Source organism: Eubalaena glacialis, chromosome 9 (genome assembly GCF_028564815.1).
Source record: "Eubalaena glacialis isolate mEubGla1 chromosome 9, mEubGla1.1.hap2.+ XY, whole genome shotgun sequence".
Taxonomy (NCBI): Eukaryota; Metazoa; Chordata; class Mammalia; order Artiodactyla; family Balaenidae; genus Eubalaena; species Eubalaena glacialis.
The window spans coordinates 2,419,823-2,431,917 of NC_083724.1; the positions used below are offsets into that span (position 1 = coordinate 2,419,823).

The 12,095-nt window shown below is 60.7% G+C and overlaps 1 protein-coding gene across 2 annotated transcripts in view; it reads left to right on the forward strand.

The window, feature by feature from the left end:
* The window catches only part of NACC2 (NACC family member 2), a 71,395-nt gene that overhangs the window by 36,360 nt on the left and 22,940 nt on the right, over positions 1-12,095 (forward strand). For both annotated transcript variants that reach the window (XM_061200882.1, XM_061200883.1), the window contains exon 2: positions 3,692-4,643. In XM_061200882.1, the coding sequence (XP_061056865.1) occupies positions 3,758-4,643 (886 nt within the window). In that variant the 5' untranslated portion in view covers positions 3,692-3,757. The remainder of the gene's footprint in view (positions 1-3,691; positions 4,644-12,095) is intronic.

Here is a 12,095-nt window from a genome sequence, read left to right on the forward strand (position 1 = left end):
CTCTCCTCCCCCCAGGGAGGGCCTGGGTGCAGCACAGCGGAGGGGAGAGCTCGTGTAGGGCAGTGGAAGGCTGGGTGTCCTGCACCCAGGCCAGGGTTGGCCCCTGCCCTTCCCTACCCATCACGGGTCCCACTGTCCTTGGGCCTCGGAGCGTCCCTCTGTTTCTCCACGTTGGCTGCATGTGTGCGCAGTCTGCCCCCCTTTGTGGCTGGGCAGGCACATGAGGCTGTGCCTGCACCACCACCCCCCGTCCCCCAAGGCCCCAGTCCCTCATCTTGGGGCTAGTGGGCTTCTCCTGGGCCCCAGGAAAGGGGGACCACCAGGATGGCACAGCCCAGTCTGGGGGGCCTGGCAAGGCTACCCAGTGGGGGTGAGGGGAGATGTGCAGACCCGGGCGTCCATGTGGACCCGAGAGTGCGGTGCGTAAGGGCCCTCGGTCCGTCACCTGGTGGCCGAGGCCAAGCCAGGACGTGAAACCTGGCTGGTGCTGAGATGGTGGCCGCCCCACATAGGCCTCGAGCAGGAGGAGGCCCAGCCAAGCCCCGCTCTCTCTCCCCACACAGCCCCCGGGTCCCCAGAGGACCAAGCGGGGACCATTTCTGTTAACGCTCCACGTGCGGGCCTGTATTGCCATCACCCCTCGAGTTGTCAGCAGCCCCATGCAGGAGGCACCAAGCCGCCTCTGCTGGCCGCTGCCCGCTGGGCGGCTTCCCTACACCTGGACTTCTTCCCTCTCTCCATTCAGCAGCTTTTTATCTGGTCTCGGAAGCTGAGCCCACGGTGTGTGAATGGGGAGGCGCCAGATGGCTCTTTCTTTCTCTCCGGATGCCTCGGAAGGGACGGTGGGAGGGGTGCTGCCTGTCGCCCCCCCGCCTTGCCCCAGCATCACCTGATGGTGGCGATGCTGGGCGCTGCAGGAGACAGACCTCCCCTGGCCATCTCCACTCTCAACCCTGCCCCTTCTTGCAGGCTGCCACAGTTGGTGGCAAGCAGGGAAACTGAGGCTGGGCAGGCCAGTGGTTTGCCCCGGGGCCCACGCTGTCCAGCAGGTGGGGGCTTGAGCCTAGAACAAGGTGCCATCCTCTCCAGCAAAACAGGCAGTGCGCACAGCACGGCCGCCCCTGCCCAGGAGAGGCTCAGTAGACGGCGGACACTGTGGACCCCGCACCGCTGGCCCAGCCACGCGGGTAACCTGGGGCAGTGCCTTTGCTGCCACCTCTCCGGGGCAGGTCCGTCAGGGACTAGGGCAGGTCCTTCGGGGGCTCCTGGTTGATGGCCACCACGGGCTTGGCCCCCGGTTGTAATCACAAAGTTGTACTTCTTTAAGAGAGCTGCCCCGGCTGGGGAGTTGGGGGACAGGGTGATTACCTGGGGTTTTAGGGCCAGACTAGCTGGGCCTGCTGCTGTGGGACCCCAAGAAGGGAGGAAGGCGGGCACTGGGGCCTGCAGGGCGCTGGGGGAAGGGGGGCTGGGTCTCTTCCTCCCTGGCCCCTTGCTCTCACCTCTTTCTGCCTCATTTTCTCATCTCCCTTCTTTTCCTCCCCTGCTCACCCAGCTTCTGCCCTGTCTGCCCCGACCCCCTGGCCTCCCTGCCCCCCTCGCCGGCCCCCACCCGGCACCCCCCTGCCTGCCCTGCAGGAGTTAGGCCGCTCTGCCAGCCCTGCAGACTGTTTGGCATAGTTTAAATGCTTTGACACTCGGGCTGTACTGGATGGCAGGGTGGCAGTTTACTGGGTAATTCATATGCAAAACTGCACTATAAATTTCCAGGCTGTCTCAGTTGCCGTGGCACCACGAAGCGTCTCTCCACGTACAGTACAGTATTTCTGCCATCTTTGTTTGCATTGCAGTGAGTCATCAAAAGTCTGTCTTGTACCAACACCCGGAGCCGTGCATTCCTCTGGCACCAACACTCCACTGTTTTTAAAGCCGGGGCTGGGAGCTGGCATTTACTTCGGCTCCCAAATCAAAGGCGGCTATTCATTCCCGAGAGCTGCCTGAATGTCCGTCTGCATCCGGCCTCTTCATTTAGATGCTGTGCGCTGCCCCGGAGAGCCGGGCTGGGTGCAGCTGAGCCGCGGCCCAGCCCAGCCGAGACTCTCTGTCCCCCTCCTCCCCCCCCCCTCCTCCTCCTCCCCCCCCCCCTCCTCCTCCTCCTCCCCCCGCAGCTCCTCTCGCCCTCCCCACCCCAAGGGCTCCCGCTCCGTTTGCTGCATTCCCGGAGCAGCTGGCGGCTGCGGGCGGCCGGCGTGTGGGCGAGCCTGCCCCTGCCAGGCTGAGCGGGCAGTGCCGGGGCCACGGCGGCAGCGGCCAAAGGTAGGTCTCCCCTGCCGCCGGTGCCACCCGCCAGGCCGGCAACTTCTCCGCAGCGGGGGCACTGCGGGCCCTCCCCCCCGAGCGGCCGCCCACCTGCTCAACTCCTGTCGGCGGCCGGGCCGGCGCTCCGCCCTCCTTCCGCCGGCCGCCCGGCGCCTCTGTGGCCGCCCGCACTTTCCTCCCGCGGGACCGAGCGGCCCTTTGTACGGGCGCCGACTGCGCAGAGTTGGGCCGGCGCCTTCTCCGGCCCGTCCGTCCCGGCCCCGCTTCTCTGAGTCGGACACCAGATCCACAGCCCGGGAGCCCCATCCCCAGACCCTGCGGGCCGGCAGCATCCGACAACGGCCAATCCCTTGCTCGGCCCTCCCCTGTCTCCCCACGACCCCTTTAGTCACCTGGGCTGGGAGCGAGCCAGCAGGGATCGGCTGGCGTCGGGAGCTGGGGGGCCGGGAGGGCGCGCAGGTGGGGCTGCGACAGGCTCCCAACTCCTGGGCTGGCAGCTGGGTCCCCGAGGCAGCTCGGGCTGGGGGAGCCGGGCGCGGCTCGGAGCCCCTCTGGCCCGAGGTCTCCTTTGCCTGGAGGGCAAGCAGAGGTGGTGGAGAGGCTGAGTTCTCCCAGCTTCCGCTCACTTCCCTGGGCAACCGCTCCTGCCCGCCTCTCCCGAGGGCCGAAGGGCGGCTTCTCAGCCGGCGGGGCAGAATGCCCCCCCTGGCGGGCCCTCTGCACGGCTGCTCTAGGGAAAAGGGGAAAAGCAAACCGAAACCAAAGCCTCCGAGAAACCGCCCCCCACGAGACCCCCGCCACACACACCGCGGTGCCCTGCCCCTCGCTCTGGGTTCGGGCCCCTCCCAGGGGACAGGCGGCAAGGGGCTCCTTTGCTGCTAACTTTTTCCTGGGAGAAGAGTTGTGCGGACGCGGGCCTGCTGCCCTCGCCCCTCCAGTGCTGTGGGTGGACCGCCCGTCCCATCCTCCCGTCCTCCCGTCCTCCCGTCTGTCCGCCGCCTGCAGGCCTGTTCTCGTCTTCTGCCAGGACAGGGTGTCTCCCGGACCCGATGGCTTACGCGCTCTGCTGGGTGGCCTCTGGGAGCGTCCCAGGGTGGCGTGGGGGCCCCTCACCCCCACCCCAGCTGGAAACCCAGCTGGGGCTTCTAGCATCCTGGGCGGCACTGACGGCCCTGCCAGGGTTCCACCGTCGGCCGGGTCTGCGGCGAGACCTTGTCTGGCTCGTTGCGGCTGGAGGGTCTGGGGGTGCCCTGGAGGGGGGCCCGGGCACGGGGGCAGAGCGGGGTGGTGCAGGGCTTGGCCCTGCTGGTGGGCCGCCGGACGTCCAGGAGCCTGACCCTGACCGCGGCGCCCCGCGCCCTCTCTCCCGCAGATGTGCCCCACTTGGCCGCTCCCGCACTGAGAGTCTGAGGCCCACCCGCCGCCGCCGCCGCCCGCCATGTCGCAGATGCTGCACATCGAGATCCCCAACTTCGGGAACACGGTGCTCGGCTGCCTCAACGAGCAGCGTCTGCTGGGCCTCTACTGCGATGTGTCCATCGTGGTCAAGGGCCAGGCCTTCAAGGCCCATCGGGCCGTCCTGGCCGCCAGCAGCCTCTACTTCCGCGACCTGTTCAGCGGCAACAGCAAGAGCGCCTTCGAGCTGCCGGGCACGGTGCCGCCCGCCTGCTTCCAGCAGATCCTGTCCTTCTGCTACACGGGCAGGCTGACCATGGCGGCCAGCGAGCAGCTCGTGGTCATGTACACGGCCGGCTTCCTGCAGATCCAGCACATCGTGGAACGCGGCACGGACCTCATGTTCAAGGTGAGCTCACCCCACTGTGACTCGCAGACCGCTGTGATCGAGGACGCCAGCTCCGAGCCCCAGAGCCCCTGCAACCAGCTGCAGCCGGTCACCGCCGCGCCGCCCTACGTCGTGTCCCCCTCTGTGCCCATCCCGCTGCTGACCCGCGTCAAGCACGAAGCCATGGAGCTGCCGCTGGCCGCAGGCCCAGGCCTGGCCCCCAAGCGCCCGCTGGAGACGGGGCCCCGGGACGGCGCGACGGTGGCGCCGGGCCCCGTGGTGGCGGCAGGCACGGCCCCTCTCAAGCTGCCCCGGGTCTCCTACTACGGGGTGCCCAGCCTGGCCACCCTCATCCCCAGCATCCAGCAGGCACAGTACTGCCAGGGGGAGCGGACCAGCCCGGGGGCCAGCAGCCTGCCCGCCACCGACAGCCCCACCTCCTACCACAACGAGGAGGACGAAGAGGATGACGAGGCCTATGACACCATGGCGGAGGAGCAGTACGGCCACATGTACATCAAGGCCACGGGCAGCTATGCAGGTAATGCGTGGTGGGGGCCTGTCCCCACGCCACCACTGCGGCCGCCTGCCTGCGGGCATGGGCGGACCTCCGGGCACCTCCCGTGTGGGCACCGAGGCTAACCTGGCCTTACCCCGTGGCACTCACAGCCTGGCAGGAAGACGGGCACGTCCGGGGGCCCGGGCACCCCGGGGGCACAGCTCAGGGCGGCCACTGTGCTGCAGGTGTACAGGGACCGTCCCCAGCCCAGACCGGGTGAGCTGGCAGGAGCTGACACCCGAGGCAGGAGCAGGACCCAGGTCCGTCTTGCAGGGCCTTAGCTAAGGACTTTAAACTCGATCCTGGGTGAGATGAGAGGCCACGGGAAAGTTCAGCCGCAGCGTAGCGTGTGGGACAGAGCCCTGGCTTCCACTGGACCGATGAAGAGACTGAGGGCCTCAGTGGACCAGGGACCTGCCTGAGGGCTCACAGGGCAGTGTGTGACCCAGGCTGGTCACTCACCTGCTTGAGGCCTCAGTGTCCCTGTCACTGAGGTGCCTGCCCCAGCAGGCCCATCTTCGCTACCTTTGACCTCAGCCCTTTCCCCACCCATGTGCTTTTGCCTTCCCTCTGACTCAGGGAGGCCAGAGAATCCCTTGGGCCCCTCCCAGTCGCGGCCGTCTCCCTGGGGCCAGCACCAAGCGGCAGGCCAGAGAGTGCCTCTTGAACTGAATGTGCTGCCCCTCAACTTATTTTGGGGGGGACTCCCGCATTTGGGATCTATAAACCCAACACGCACTGATTTGCGATGCCTGGTGTTGCCTGTAAACTGCATCACAGTCGCCAGAGATGGTTCAGGATTTGCTGCGTGAAGGGTCCCGTAGTTGAGGCCCCAGGTCAGGTGTCCCCTTGCCTTCTGTGTTCCCCGAAAACTGGCTGTGTGCCTGGGCCCGCTGCCTGTCCTGATTTGCATGCGGGGCCCGTGTCCAGTAACTGGCCCGGATGCATGCTGCCAGTGGGAAGTGGCATCCCAGAGCTGGGGCCCCAGAGGGCAGTTTGGGGACTCTTTCCGCCCCTGAGACCCACCACGTCCTTGCGCCCTGATGGGGCCGACGCTGCCCCTCCTCTCCCTCCCCCTTCCGCTCCTCCCCCTCCAGGCGGGCACTGGTCCATCAGTCCCGGGGGGTGGAAGCAGAGGGAGCCTGGTGCACTGGCCAGCTCGGGCCGTTGGGACAGCCGGTCCCCGTGTGGCACTGGACGGCTGGGTTTCGGTCTCTGGTCTGGCCAGCGTGGGCCCTTCTCAGCGTCCCTCTCAGAGCAGCGGGGGGGGCACTGCCCTGGGCAGCTCCCCCCAGGGGCTCTGGGCCTTGGTTTTCCCAGAACTCTTGACTTTATTTGAATGCGTTTTGTCATGTTTGTATGAATTGTGCAGGTTACTAGCACACAGACCACCTCCGTCTGGACTGGGTTTTTTCCGCTTAGTGGTAGGGGGTGGGGCTTGGCGTTCCTGACACCGAGAAACCGCAAGCTCTGGTGTGGGTCAGGCCTGGCCGGGACCCCGGGAACCACCCGTGTGCAGTTTCCTCTGCCCGACCCCGCCATCTCCCTGACAGCCCCCAGGGGGTCAAAAGATCCGCTGGCACCCAGACTGGGCCAGAGGGAGCTGGGGTGGCTCCCAAGCCCCTTCCCCAGGAAAACAGGCTACACGGGCTCAGGGCCAACCCCGCAGCCCCTGAGGACCGCCCCCCCTGTCCCCCCAGTGCCAGCAGCTGGACGGGGCTCAGCGGAGGGGTCAGGACAGAATCTGCTGAGGGCCCAGGGGCGGGGCTGCCCACCGGTGGTCCCTGGCGGTGCAGTGCCGAACCAGGACAGGACCCTAGTTCAGGTGTCACCCCAGGGTCCTCCCTGTATGGCCCCCTTCCCGCCAGCGTGGCCTCGGGCCTTGCTGTGTCCGAGACGGTGAGAGACAGCACAGGTGCTGGGGTTGCTGGGTGTGGGTGCAGGGCGGTAGCCCGTCTGAGGACACCTGCCCCTCTGGCTGCATGAGCCTGGACCCTCTCCTCACCTGGACAGTTGTGGCCCACCTGTGCCCTTGGATTTTCCAAGGAGCCAAGGGAGGTGGCCGTGGACAGCCCGGGGTACGGCTTGGGAGACCGAGCTGCCCCACTGCCTTGACTGGGACTGGGCCTTCTCACCAGCCCCTCCCGCACTGAGACCAGCTGCTGGGTCCTACTGGGGCCGGGCACGGGTCGGCCAAGGCCTGTGAGCCCCTCACCCCACATCCCTGGCAGCGTTGGAGGTGGGACGGGGTGGAGGGAAGCTGCGAGACTGGGGGTGGTGGCCTGGGAGCCTGTCTCCAACAGGACTCGGGAGGCTCCGGTCTGGGTTTTCTCCTCCCTGAGCCCGTAAGTGGGGCAGGGAGGGGGTGTGTGATTTCTTGGTTAAAATCTAGGTTATCGGCAGTGACGTTGCTGGCATCACTGGGCACCGGGCACGCTGGGAAGAGGGTTGGGGGGAGGGTCCGTGGGGGCCGGGCAGGCAGAGAGGGGCCCGTCCCCAAAGACTGGCTGCTCCTTGGGCGCTGGTTTCCCGTACCCGAGGCTCCCTCTGCGTTGGCCTGGTCTGGCCAGGGGGCATCCTCACACCCCCCATGGGCAGCCGAATAGCCAGGTGCCCCGTGCCGGGGCCTGGACAAGGATTGGGCAGGGCTCTCGAGCTGGTGGAATCAGGAATGTTCTGAGGTGAACTGGCGCATGAGGGTTCTCAGGAGTTCCTTCTCCTTTCGGTTTCCCCACCTGCCAAGGGAGGGGGTGGCCTGAGTGACCTTCAGGGGTCTTCTCTCCAGCACGCCGTGTGCAGGAAAGCGAAGGACGCAGAGCCCTGCACTGGAGACCCCGTCCCCACCCTCATCCCTGTGAAGACCTGTTAGCAGCTCCCACGTGATGGGCTTCTTGTTGTAGAAATCGAGGAATTGAATATTACAGATGTGTGGATGGACTCTTGATCCCTCCCCCCAGCAGCCCCCGCGTGGTTTCCCGTTTCCGTCCTGTGTGTTCCTCCATTCTGTCCAAGTCCTGTGTCATCGTCCGTTAGTGGAGATGCCGTGGTTGATTTATCCACTTCCCTGTTGGAGGATATTGGGTGGTTTCTAATTGGTTAGGTTAGGAGAGGTGCCACTGGGAAGGCCCTATCCATGATGGGGCCGATCAGACTCACCCCACATCGCAGTGGGCTCAGCCCCCCACCCCGGGGCCCAGGGCAGCTCCTGCTGCAGCTCCGCAGGGCCCAGAGCCGGTGGGCATCTTTCTGCACATCAGCCTCTAGCCGGGAGTGGAGCAGGAGCGAGGGGCCGCCCCGTCAAGGCAGCGTGGGTCTGGGGGGGTTGGTGTTGGTTCCGGGGGTGGGCAGGACACAGAGGGCACCCCGCCATGAGGGGTCCGCTCCCATGGTCTCTACTTGTTCACGCTCTTTGGGCACATCTGTACCCACAGGCTGCGAGCGGTGGTGGCCAGGAAGGGCGTAGTCCCTGCCCTTACCTGCTGTGGACACACAGAGACACAGACTGGACCCTGACGCGGCGTTTCATCGTGGCGGGGGGCCACCGTCAGGGCAGGCTGCCCCTCGGCCCGGGAGTGAGGCTGAGGGGTGCGGGGATGAGCCGACAGAGGGCATGGAGGGGGAGGTTCCCACGCCAACCCGGGCCCCCTCCCCTGTTCTCTGCGGTTCTGACCACCTTCTGGCCTCCAGGCCTGCCCCCCTCACTGGGCAGATGTTGAATCCCGCAGGCGGATGTGCTCCCTATGGGCTTCTGAGCCACAGGCCCGCCTAGGTGTTCACGCACCAGCCCCGAGCTTCCACCTTCACCCTTTCCCGGGAGGGGACCGCCGCGGGGTGCCCTGCCGGTGTGGCCGGTGAGCTGGTGGCCCTGTGTGGCCCTGCTCTCCCTTCCCCTCCGGGTCTGCCCGCTGTCCCCACGCCTGGACGCGGGACGGACCCTGGTGGTGCGCGGGAGGGGGTCCTGGCGCGCGGCAGCGCGTCTGTTCCCGGGGTCCGCCGCTCTGAGCGGAGGCCGCAGATGGCTCCTGCACGTGGGAGGATAGAGCCCTGCCCCGGGCCAGGCCTTCCCAGCATGCCCTGTGAGGTCAGCGCGGCTGCTGTCCCATCTTAGCCTGCAGCGTCCCCCTCCACACGGCAGGGCGTCCCTCCAGCAGAGCCTCTGGGGAGCCTGGTTGGCGGCTGCTGGCACCCACAGCTCAGAGCTCACGCGCTGTTGCTTGGGGGTCCCACAGAGAGGGAGCAGTCAGCATGGGTTCTGCAAGCCCCACTCCCCGCCACCCACACTGCCTCCTGCCCTGGGCCAGGAGCGTCCGCACCGTTAGAGCCCAGCACAACCCCTGTCCTGGCTACAGTGGCGCCCAGGTGGGGGCGGCCTGCCCAGGCTCGGGGGGTTCCCGCTCTTTTAAGGCAGCATCCTGGCAGTTCAGGCCAGGCGAAGGAAGTGCCAGCGCCAGTGTGTCTGTCCCACTGTATACCCTGGAGGCTGCCCTGAGGGCTGGCCGGGCACCCCAGGTGCCATCTGGGACTCATCCCTGAGGGCCTCCAGGAGTGGCCCCCCTGGCTCCCTGGCCTCAGCTTCCATACAATGTCACGTTTAACCCTCACACCCCCAAGCACCCTGAGATTTCTTCTTAAACCAGTTTTATTGAGGTGTAACTTACATACCTCGGTGACACAGGTATGAAATTACCCACTTGAGATCTGGGTGTGGTGCCATTAGGACAGTCAGATGGAGAACGTGTCCGTCACCCTGGGGGCCCTTGCGCCCCTTTGCTGGCATCCCCTCCCCCACCCCCAGCCGTGGGCAGCCTCGGATCTGCTTTCTGTCCTCTGGATACTTTTGTCCGTCACGTAAACAGAGTCAGGCTGTCTGCACTCTGGTCTGGCTGTCTCGTCAGCAGAATGACTTTGAGACTTGCCTGTGCTGGGTGGGCAGTCCTGCCTTTTTCTCCCCCTCTTTTTTATTGATAAAGTGTTTACACACAATAAAAAGTGCCAGTTTCAAGTGTACAGGTGATGAGTTTGGCCATTGTAATCAGTCAAGTACCATGGTCAAGATACACAACAATTTACTTCCCTCAGATGTTTCCCCGCGTCCTCCCCACCCCATCACACCACCGCAGCCCCCGTTGCTTTCCATCACTATCATTTTTCCTTAAGTGGGACCACACAGAACGGAGTCTTTTATTTTTGACTGTTTTCATTTACTGTATCTTGAGATCGATTCATCCCTGTGGTTCTGAGTGTGGGTCCTTGGTCCTCGTGGTTGATGATATTCTCCCATGCCGTGGACACGCCACCAGTGGCAGTCGTGTGTGGCCGTTATCGTGCTGCTGTGAACATCCACGTACACGTGGGACTGCTTTTTTGTTCATCTACTGAAATTATTATGTGGGTTTTCTCAATTTTACTGATGTGGTGTATTGCATCAGTTAATTTTTAAATGTTGAACCACCCTTGAACTCCTGGGATAAATCCCACTTGGTCATTATGTTTTATTGTTTTATATATTGCTGGATTCAATTTGCTAATGTTTTCTTAGGGAATTTTGCATCTACATTCATGAAGATTAATTATCCGTAGTTTGCCTGTAGTATCTTTGTCTGGTTTTGTAGGAAGATATGCTAACCTTATGTCTCTTCTCCTTAATTTTCTGAAAGAGTTTGTATAAGTTTGATGTTATTTCTTTCTTAAGTATTTGATAGAATTCATTCACCAGTGAAGCCACTTGGGCCTGCAGTTTTGTTGTTGTTTTTGTTCCTTATGGGAAGGTTTTCAATTATACATTCTGTTAGTTTAGATGTAGAACTGTTCAGATTTCTCTCACATCTTGCTTGAGCCATGGTAATTTGTGTCTTTCAAGGAATTTATCCACTTCTGATCTATGCAGGTATTAATATAGCCGTGCCAGCTCTCTTATGTTTACTATTTACCTGGTGTTGGCTGTTTTCATCCTTTTACTGTTAACCTACCTGTGTCTTAAAGCTCAATTCTTATAGGTAGCACATGATTGAGATCTGCTTTTTTATCCAGTCTGACCATCTTTTATTGGGAATCTTTCGACCATTTACGTTTAGTGTAATTTTCAAGGGGGTTAGGTTCAGGTCTGTCATCTCACTATTAGTTTTTTATTAGTCATGTTTTCTTTTTTTCCTCTTTTCCACCACTTTCTGATTGAATTTTTCCGGAGTTTCTCTTTAGCTCTGCTGTTGACCTAGTGGTTAGACATCCCCCCCACACCCCCGCCATGCTTCGGTCGTCTGGAGCTGACTCATGAATCTTTGACTTATCCCATCAACCTTCTCAGGTATATCACCCCCTCCTGTGGAACTCAGACTTTCAAAACGGTGTGTTTTCATTTCCCCTCTCCGGTCCTTAGTGAAATTGTTGTCATGTATTTTACTTCTTCATAGGCTATAATAAGCCTTATGATGATGTTATTGTTTTTACTTGAAACAGACAGTCTTTTTTCCACTTTTAGTCACTTTTAAAATTTAAATAGAGTAGAATTTACTGTTTGGGGCAAGTTGTTCTCTGAGTTTAAACAAATGTATATAGTCATGTGATCACCTCCATAATCAAGATACAGAGCAGTCACCTCCCACATTTTATCATCCCCCTGCGTCCCCTTTGTAGTCTTTTCTTCCTCTCCCCCAACTCCTGCGACCACTGGTCTGCTTTCTGTCTCATCAGTGGAATCACACAGTGGCCTTTTGAGTCAGTGCATTTGAGGTTCATTCGTGTTGTGTGAGTTCGTGGTTCTTTTTTTTTTTTTTTTTTGGACTGCTGAATAGTATTCCCACGATGGGCTTATCTAATTGCCAGTCAGAGCACCTTTGGTTTATTTCTAGTTTTTAGTGGTAATGGATTGAGCTGCTACAAACATGGCATCTAGGTTTTTGTGCACCCTTGAATTGTCAGTTCTATTTGGTAAATTGGCCTAGGAATGAGGTAGTGGGTCATACGGTAAGTGCATATTTAACTTGATAAGAAATTGCCCAAACTCTTGTCTAAAATAGTTCTGTCACTTTACATCACCACCAGCAAAGCAGGAGAGTTCCTGTCATTCCATGATCTTGTCAGCACTTGGTTTTGTCTTTTTTTTAAAAGCCATTCTCATGGTCTATAGTGGTGTCACACTGCAGTGTTAATTTGTATTTCTCTAATGTCTAATGATGTGGAACATCCTTTGTGTATTTATTTGCCATCTGTATACCTGCTCTGGTCAAGTGCCTCTTCGAGTCTTTTGCCCTCTTTTTATTGGGTGGTTTGAATATTGAGTATTGTTTATATTGTGTATTTCTTATACATTCTAGGTGTGAAAGTCCTGTGTTGGATATGTGACTCGTAAACATTTTCTACTAGACTGCAGTTTGTCTTTTCTTTCTCTTACTAGTGTCTTTCATAGACATTTTAAAATTTTGATGAAGTTTATTT